A 9,936-nucleotide genomic window follows, 5' to 3' on the forward strand; every position below is an offset into this window, starting at 1 on the left:
AGTCATAATTGTAATATATAAAGTAGTACCTTTTCCATAAAATTTAATTAAGACATTTCTTTCAACCCTAAAACAAAACACAAAGCAATGCATAATTCAAAATTTTAGTAAAACAACTGTGAATCATCAATGCAGGTCCTTCCACAGAGTGCAGTTTTGAAATATAAAATCAAATTGTGTTATATGGAGTCACTATCTCAAGAAATTAGGTTGCAATTATGAAACAAAGTCTATAATATATAACTATTATTATTACTGTTATTTTCTCTGATGTGGGAATTTACTCCCATTTTAAAAGGGAAAATAAGGTATTTTACGCATTGTTAATTATGTCAAATAAAAATGAACAGCCCTAGAAAACAGTACAGATGCACAAATGCCTCATAATTCACAAAATAAAATCAAGATAATAGCACCAAGGTGAATAATTCAGTCCCAAGGAGGGATGACCTGTCAATGACCTTGAGCAAATTTTATTGTTCCATGGAGATCGAGCATGCAAATGCACCATAATGTATTATGCTAATAGTTGAGAAATTCAGCATGCATCATATACAAAGTTTAGGGGATTTTAGGTATAAAACACTCAATGTGATTTGATCTGAAACCACACTAAGACATAGTATTGCTATATTGAAAGCAAATGTGATTTTAGCTATATTGACTATCAACACATACTGTACGAACACATAAAGGTACAGACTATATTATACTTGAGGTGTGAGTTTACACAACTTAGCTATTTATTCTTCTTGAATTAAAATTTAGTCTTAAATGTGTGTGTGTTGTGACTGAGCTCCAATGCTTTTCTGTCACTACAGCAGGTTCACCCGGGTGTGTCATCTTAACTAGTGTTTCCCTGCGGTGGTGAAATATGAACGCTCTGGAACCCACCCATTTAGACAGGCCTGATACTCACCCACGCACATGTAAATACTCACATCTTCCTTAAAAAATGTATTGAAGAAGTTTACTCCACAAATGACAACTAATTACAAGCTTTCTGTTCATGTTGTCTTGAAAAATGAGGATGGAAGACTAAGTTATTTTACGATCGAATGAGCAATGCAATGCCAGGGAAGAAACTCTATATGCTTACAGATAGGGTGGAATTCTAACAGGTAATAGTAAACGATGGAATGTTGTCAGACCAGGAGTGTGGAGACGTACAGAAACCAGCAGGGAAAAATAATTTCCTGGTGACTTACCGTTTTCAACACAAACACAGACTTTTATAGCATAATTCATTATATATAATAATATTACATAACACTTTTTAGATTAAATTTTATGCATGGAATATGGTGAAAATATAATATATATATAATAGATATATAATAGAATGACAGATATGTGTTTGTTTTGTCCTAGTATTTAACGTCAGAAGCATTTGGAGTATGATCACCCAAAATGAAAATTCTATCATAATTCACTGATAAAATCAAAAAAAGAAGAATGCTTGAATTGTTTTTGTTTTAGCTGTTCCATAAAAGAAAAAAGAAAAGAAAACCATCCTAAAATTACATGAGGTTAAGTAAATGATGACAACACTTCTTTTTTTTGGGGTGAACTTTTCCTTTATAGCACAAAAACATAGTCCATATAAATATTGGGTAAAATATTTAAGTTGTAGTTTCACTGAACTATTTTTTCTATCAGTATTTGGCAGTACTGAATGAATATCACTCATTTCTCTTCAATATGATGGCCCTATCTGCCACCCTGAATTATTTCTTTCTGAGCTCGTTGCAATGCTTTTTCAGATTGCCTTCTTCATAACACAATGATTCAGTTTTAGAATTTGACCAAAAATATCAGCATCAAGTTACTTAAAGGGACACTCCACTTTTTTTTAAAATAGGCTAATTTAAACAGTTTTTAAAATTAAACAGCTAATTTAACAGAGTTAAACAGTTGAGTTTACCATTTTCAAATCCATTCAGTCAATCTCCAGGTCTGGTGGTAGCACTTTTAGCTTAGCTTAGCATAGATCATTGAATCTGATTAGACCATTAGCATGTTCCTTGATTATTACGCTGGAATGAGAATATAGTTTCTAGCCATATCAGCAAAGAAATTCGCAACTTTTCATTTTCCGGACGTTAGTCTTGGTACACGATGTAATTATAGAAGAGTCAAATTTTAAATAGGAAAAATATAAACAATTGTTGGTCATTTTTGAGCAAGATGCTAACGGTCTAATCAGATGCAATAATCTATTATAAGATAAGCTAAAAATGCTACCGCTAAATGGTTTAATGGATTGGCTAAATGGATTCGAAAACGGAGTGTGGAGTGTTCCTTTAACTTTTTCATCAGTCTTTATGTCAGAAGCATGCCAACACAACAAAACACTACAGATGGTCTCAACGAGTAACTAAAAGTTGCTAATGTAGCTAACATTTTTTTCAGCAGCATATCTAATTCTTGATCTGTAGTCATTTGATTAGCCACCATTTTGATATTGGGGGAATGTATCCTCTCATTGTCTACTGTATGGTGGTTGCAGCATTACTTGTGATTCACAATACACTGATTAGAGCACAAATATAAGTTATGGGTAAACTTATATAATTCAGTATAAGAAGATTAAACAGTTGGCATGTTATCAGTCACACCTTTTTCCATCAGCGATACTATGGTAGGGTTTCTTCAGAACAATTCATGTTGATTCATGTCTCCATCTTTATAAGCATCTGACACCACACCTCGGGATTGCTGGGCGAGGCGGTGTGTCAGACATGGAAAGAATAGGAACAGGTTTCTAAGTGTACGAATTGTTTTAAAGGAGTGGAATATTTTCAAACATGAGCCTTGTGTTAAAGACAGAGAGGTGTGGACTTAAATCACGTAGTTATGCATTTGTGTGAGAAAAAAAAAATGAGAAAGAAAGAGGGAGGAGTTTTATTTAGGAGGTGTGGTGCTTAAAATAGACCATTATTTAAGGGAGGGTGGTCATGGGATGTTTTACAATTTCTTGGGAAAGGAAAACAATCACATGCACAAATGCTGTGCGTATAGTATGGCACGATTTCCTTATCAACATAACTGTGAATTTCGGTTTCTGGGCTGGATATGAGAGATTCAAAAGTTTTAATTATACAGTATGTTTAATATCTAAACACATTTCAAAAAGACAAAAAAAAATAAAATAGAATCACACGTTAAGCCAAATGGACACTTTAAGAGGACCATGTGATTAGTCAGTCTCTACACAGACTCGTACACAGAAACACAAATTGCATGTAAACAGCATGAATAAATAAAGGGATCCTATTATGCTCTTTTAAAAAGTCTTGATTTTATTTTGGGGTTGCACTAGAACAGGCATATAGAAAACCATACTATTTTTCAGATATTTTACATTATTACAAGACCTCTCTCCCCAGTCTGGCATGAACAGCTCGAATAGTTCATGTATCAAATGAAGGCCCGCCTTCTGAAATATGAAATATGCTGTGATTGGTTAGCTGAGCCAGTGTGTGTTGTGACTGGCTGCACTCAGCGCCTGGTCGGGAAATGTCATGTCCCTTACCAAAGCTGTCTGCAAGCTTCAGTGTAAATGTTGTGTCAAAATCAAATCTATTTGGTCGCTACTCTAAATTCGTCTGCCTTGGGAAAGCTAGCATGTCTCCAACATAGTGATAACACTCGTTGACTTTTCTAGTGCAGCTCAGCCAGGTCTCGTCCCATTTCTTCGATATTTGTGATATCACAAATCCTGGAAAATAGGTGTTGTAGTCCAAACGAGTTGTTCGTTGTAGTTTTTAAAAAAGGGATTTCTGTTAAATAAAATATTTTCTTTTGAAGTGCACTTTGAACTTTGTTACTTTGCAGATCTTTTTTATGCTCAGATAGCAACATTACAGATTAAATAAAAGTTATAAAGTAAAAAAGGCACAGTAAAAAAAAGCTATAAAGCATAATAGGACCATTTAAATTAATACTGTAGCAATCATGTGATGTACACACACACAGTACCTTTTCAGATCTTCTCAGGTTACTCTCTGATTCGGTCCATGATTTCTGTTTAATCAAGTTCAAGAGTAGTATTTTTAATAATATACACCCATCTATAACAAGCACACCCTAAGTATGTTATGCAGACTTTTGATTAATTATTCCTTTAATAGAGATAATTGTGTGTGCTTATGTAAATATGTGAGAGGGTAGTAGATAAAGGATCTTTTGTCTTTCTGAGGTTAGATGAAGGCCTTGTGTCCTCTTTGATCAGAGTTGCTTGGTACTGCCATATGATTGTTTAAACGATAAGAAATATTTTTTGCAAGGAATAGTTTCTCACATCTCTTATGTAGGTCACACCAAATTCAAACAGAATTCCAAGATCAGGAGTTTCAGAATCACAATGCAGGAAACAGTCTTTATCTAGAAGACAGGGCAGCATCCCAGTCATCTGAAATACACATTTTTAATACATTAAAAATGTGAACTGTTAGATTACATAAAAGTATATGAAAGTGAAAGTGACACTACATACAGCCAAGTATGGTGACCCATAACCCATCGAAGTTCATGCTCTACATTTAACCCATCCAAAGTGAACACACACACACCGTGAACATTTTTTAAGTGGCCTTCGATTTTGTTTATGCATTTGCATGTGTTTAAGTGAGGCTTAGTCTTACCAGTGGAGAAAATCTCCAGGTCTTTGGGATCTTGGAGTTATTGGTTATTGGAGTTATTAGCTTTGACTGTGTGAATGCTACTTAAAACCTTACAAGGAAAATATTAAAGTAAATTTAACAGGTGGAACAATGAGTAAGACGACACACGACACCAGTTTACAATAAACACTGAGAAGGCAAAGGGTTTTGAATGTGCATTTTAAGTCATTTACAATGACTTAACTGGCTCATTCAGAAACATCAAAGAAAAAAATAACTGTGCACAATGAATGCTGAACGTTACACAATGATACTCCACTTGCCATCAATAAACATGCACTGAAACATTTCTTGGTTCTCCCCTAAACATTTTAAATTACTGAAAATAAGTAATCAAACAAAATTCACATCCACAGTGCGCTAAAAACAAAAAACAAATCCAGAGTTGTGAAAGATGTACAGATAACAAGTAATGATTAAACTCTAAGACTCAAATATGCTGTATTATTTTACACTCATGCTTTTGGATTGTAACCTTATTATTTCAAGCACCGCAGCAGTTAATCTCATGATGTTTTGTCCTTTGTTTTAGGTTGGTTCCACCCTGATTACTGTACGCCAATCTCACTCCTTTAAGATCATAAAGAGGCTGTCATTCCGGTTGTAGGTGCAGCAGTGTTTTTGTGTGTGTGTATCCTTAAATGCACAGAGCTGAACGTGTCTGCTGAGCACCTGTAACCCGACCCCAGAGGATGGGATCATTCAACAACTCCACAGGGTCAGGGTTAAACATAGGCGTCCGTGAACCTTGACAAATACACACATACATATTCTTTTTTTCTATCTATATTATAGGTCAAAAGTTTGGATTAATTAAGATTTTTTAACTATTTTTGAAAGATGTCTCTTGTGCTAACCAAGGCTAGATTTATTTGATAACTGGGACATTGTGAAATATTATTACAGCTTAAAATAACCATTTTCTATTTCAATAACTTTTAAAATGTGATTTATTTCTGTGACAGCAATGTTAAATTTTAACATGATTTTTCAGAAATTGTTCTTATATGCTGAATTGCTGCTCTATTATTATTGGTGCTCAATTATTAATAATAGTTTCTATTATTATCAGTGTTGAAAACATTTTGTGGCTTAATAATTTTATTGAAACTGTTATTTATTTTGTCAAGAGTATTTGATGAGTAGAAAGTTCAAAAGAACACAATTTATCTGAAATAGAAATCTTTTTAACATTACACGTCTTTACTTTTACTTTTGAACAATTCATTACGTCCTTGCTAAATAAAAGGATCACGATTTCCATATTAGAATGATTTCTGAAGGATCATGAAACACTGAAGGCTGGAGTAGTGGCTGCTGAAAAATGTAAAACGTTAAAAAAAAATTTTTTTATTCTTTAATATAGGCTGCCTATTAACTATTAATTTTATTTATTCAGTTTTAGAAATGACTGAAATTGTGAGCTATATTCACTGCTCTTTAATTAATATAAAAGCACAGACATGCACAAAACAACAAAATATGAACACAATGCTGCCATTTAGTGGAGAGAGAGGAAATATCACCTGGACTTTATGTCAGACTGTACTCTTCTTCTTCACTCCTCATTCTCTCTCTCTCTCTCTCTCTCTCTCACTACCATACAGAGAAACCATCTGAAAACGCACGGTTAAAATATATTTACAGATGTAATTCATCCAAGTTTATGATCTAAACACAGTTTTATGTGTGTAAATGACTTTCATGTTATCATATATTTACTTTGTGCATGTAAACACACTCACTGAGTGTCTGTGATATTACACTCACCTCCAAGAAGGTTTTGGGAACCAGGCCCTTCTGGCATTTTGAGTTTTGAGCCAGCCACCATCCATCCTTATTTTTTAGAGAGAACTTTTAAAACCTCTCCATTCTGAAACAAGGCAAAAACAAAGACAAATTGCTAGAAGCAAGAAAATAACCTGAATTCAAGGATTGTATAACTAAAATAAAATGTTACACTCTGGATGCTGAGTTCCCCTTTCTCCTCTCCCGTAAATGCATTTAGTGCAACGTAAGAGACAGAACCCTGTCCTCTGGCAGTTGGACCAATATTTGCAACATCATCATCATCCTGTACTTCTTCAGCACCTTCATCCTCAGAGCTCTCATCTTCTTCATCACTATTTTCCTCTTTATTCCCCTGTTCTGACTGAGATGAATTGTAGGTCTGGCCATCATATGTGGCCAAAATTGTTTTTTTTATTGTAAAAAAAAAAAAAGAAAATTTTTTTTTTTAAATAAATTATATATATATATATATATATATATATATATATATATATATATATATAATTTAAATATTAATTATTTAATATGTATAAAAGTAAAAATTTATAAATCTCTGCCTACTCTAACTACTTTTATCTGGATTGTGTGGTGCAGCAGGCTGCTAAACCAGATGCGTCAGACAGGACAGAGACCTTGGAGAGGCAGAGAAGACTTCTGATGCGTCTGGTTTAGCAACAGCACCATATTATCCATCTTCAGGAAAGATAAAAGTAGATTTATTATCAAATCCAGTACGCACTATAGCAAAAGAACAACATTTAATTTAGTCAATCATTCTTTTGAGAGGTCATCTTCTATTCGTCCTCAACACAACTCACCAGAAAATTTGATCATACTCGTTATTCTGAATGTGCGATTTGATTAAATGTCCCAGTCGTGCTCAGATTTAGTAAAACAGACTTGATCGGAGGTGCCCTGACAGACACTCCAGAGAAGGTTGCAAAGACTTTTTTTTTATAACTAAATCTTGTTTATTGAAACCATTAAATATTTTTGTTGAAAAATGTGTAAATGTAGCCTATTTGAAGTCATCCTGCAATGTAGTTTTGTTTTGACTGAACCCAATGCATTTCTGTTTCGGGCTGTGACTGTGTACACGTGGTAAAACAGTTTTCTTGAAAAAAGGTGCTTCTAAGTAAATAAAGCATATGTCTAAAGCAGGAATTCTAACATATTTAGCAACAAATTACATATTCAAAGTTTCTCGGGACCCACAAATCTGTAAATTTCAGTTCTGAAAAAGTTCTGTAATAAAATCTTACAAGCTTGTGGAAAAGTCATGGAGATTTTTAAGCAAAATATAAGTATACTAAGATGTCTCAGAAACACATTCCCTGATTTGAGGTTCTGTCCGTCAATGATTTCATGAACACTGTTGTTCACTTTTCAGCTTTTTGTTGGATCAAACTTGAGCTCAATGTCACAATAACGTGCAGATAACGGTAATATTAATGAGTCCACAGTTAATAAAATATTTCAATTTATTATAAATGACAGAGAAAAGGAAAAGCACAGACGGATTTTTATAGAATTCAACATTCTGCTGTGTGTACAGTCTTTGGGGAAGTTGTATTGCATTACTCCAGCCTGAAGATTGTGTCTTTGATCCAAGGTTGAAAGCCCGATCCTGCTGAGAGCTGGAGAGGGGCTGATAGACTCCTCGTTCTGTTTGTGAAGTCAGGAATACTACGTTAGTATTGACCGATGACTGAGGCACTAGAAAGTAAAAGAGCTGGTAAACCGGTTATAGAGTCACACGAAAGTAATTTAAAGCCATAAGAACAGTTATGACATTATGAAAAGCACGTCTCACCAGGTCGACTTCGTAATATGTCATGACAGGTCTAGCTTCTTCTGTGTTTCTGCGAGCTTGTCTTGTAACCTCTTTTTCCGCCAGTCCAAGAACCTTCTTCGCATTCTGTTTGCCTGCCAACCGGCGATGAAACCAGCCGCAAACGAAACGACTAAAGCGACCTGTAACGTCCTCTCCGACACCTCGGCCATGTTCACCTCCGTACGGACAGAGCTCGAGTTGACGGACGCTGCTCGAGGAAACACGCGTGCGAATGGAATCTGTGTCACGTGACTTGGGCGTAACCGGCTGCACTGCAGTGACGTCAATTTGTAGGCAATTAAATATCGACTGCATCTACCGCACTTTACCAACAAATTATGGGTTGACTTAAGCCGGGCGCCTATGTTTCTAACCTTACAAATGTGTCCCATACCTTTGTCCTCAAAGATGTTATGTTTTATTATGAAAATCCAAAGCTATTATCTGTTGAATATGTTGTTAATTTTCTTATAGTGAATGCAAAATTCTTCATTCATAAACAGAAATGGCTTAAGTCTCCTTTGTCTTTCCCCTTTTTTCTTTTGGAATTGGACTCTCTTGTTTCATCTCTTAGACTTACAAATAACAAAAAAAGTGGTTATTTTCTGATGTATTATGACACCTTTTCCAAAAGAATGTACGTTTATTTTTGCACTTTTATGTATCAATAATACTAATTTGATATGCAAATCTATAATGTCGTTTTTTTATTTTATGATTGCTTCTTGTTGGAGTGTATTTATGTCTCGCTTCCTTGTTTTTGTATATTTGTACAAGTTTTTGTGCAATAAAAAAAGGATAAAAAAGAAAGAAAGAAAAGACAGCATCTACCACACAGATCTAAATTTATGTGTTTGGTAGGCCTTCTTTAGAAAACACTACAAAAGTCACGTTTCAGGTATAACTGTGCGCCTTTTAAGTCGTAGAACGAAACCACAAACCTTATAACACACCACTGAATGTTCAACAGGAAATCCATTGCTTTAAAAGCTATTTGACTTATGATTTTTAAAACTACAACAAAATATTTATTAATTTAAAGTACTGGAGAAGCGTAAAAGTTGTATTTGTTGTGTAACGTCTGAGCCTTTGCTCTCTCTGAGGAAAAGAGATAAGAGACATGGCTAGTAGAGGTGAACTGCAAAAGTGAGACAGTTTTTGTGATGGGGGACTTCTAAAAATTAAATTCTGTTATCATTTGTGTGATTTTTTAAGGCGACCACCCCAAAATCTATTGAAACAATACGGATGCATTAATAATTAGAAATGAACATAAAGTGCAAAAGTTTCTAAAATCAGCAAAAGTTTATTAAAAAAATAAAAATAAAACAGCTTCAGGTGGGTTTTGGGGAATAGAGGTTGTTGCTGATCCAAGATATCCTGACAGCCCTAACCAGCTTGATCTCAGTCAGCTTGCTAGATAAGATTGGACTAGATAAAGACCACAAGTAACCAGCATAGTTAGAAAATAAAGTCAAGTGCCATCAGAAGTGTACCCCAAGCTACCACATTAGATCTTATGTTTCATTATTTTTTCTTTGCTGAGAACAGTGAAGATAGATGTTTAAGCATGACCTATGAAAATTATTTACGACTGTTAAATTTGTTTTTCTCGTCATATTCAAG

General features: G+C 34.5%; 1 protein-coding gene and 1 long non-coding RNA gene across 4 annotated transcripts; both read right to left on the bottom strand.

Moving 5' to 3' along the window:
- Positions 1–4,217: 4,217 nt before the first annotated feature.
- Positions 4,218–6,752, bottom strand: LOC127933521 (uncharacterized). The gene is made up of 3 exons (XR_008147530.1): positions 6,456–6,752; positions 6,212–6,301; positions 4,218–4,414 (listed from the first exon to the last, which is right to left on the bottom strand). It is a non-coding gene; the product is annotated as an uncharacterized LOC127933521 (long non-coding RNA).
- A 1,187-nt stretch (positions 6,753–7,939) lies between these two features.
- On the bottom strand, positions 7,940–8,582 carry LOC127933460 (mitoregulin). 3 transcript variants are annotated; one of them, XM_052530481.1, is made up of 2 exons: positions 8,290–8,582; positions 7,940–8,208 (listed from the first exon to the last, which is right to left on the bottom strand). In XM_052530481.1, the coding sequence occupies exon 1, from the start codon at positions 8,478–8,480 to the stop codon at positions 8,310–8,312; it is 171 nt and encodes a 56-aa protein (XP_052386441.1). In that variant the 5' UTR covers positions 8,481–8,582; the 3' UTR covers positions 7,940–8,208; positions 8,290–8,309. The 3 variants fall into 3 exon arrangements, with proteins under 3 accessions (XP_052386441.1, XP_052386440.1, XP_052386439.1); XM_052530480.1 differs by having other exon boundaries at positions 7,940–8,141; positions 8,290–8,578; XM_052530479.1 differs by having other exon boundaries at positions 7,940–8,192; positions 8,290–8,576.
- Positions 8,583–9,936: the final 1,354 nt, after the last annotated feature.

Source organism: Carassius gibelio, chromosome A17 (assembly GCF_023724105.1).
Source record: "Carassius gibelio isolate Cgi1373 ecotype wild population from Czech Republic chromosome A17, carGib1.2-hapl.c, whole genome shotgun sequence".
NCBI classification, from domain to species: Eukaryota; Metazoa; Chordata; class Actinopteri; order Cypriniformes; family Cyprinidae; genus Carassius; species Carassius gibelio.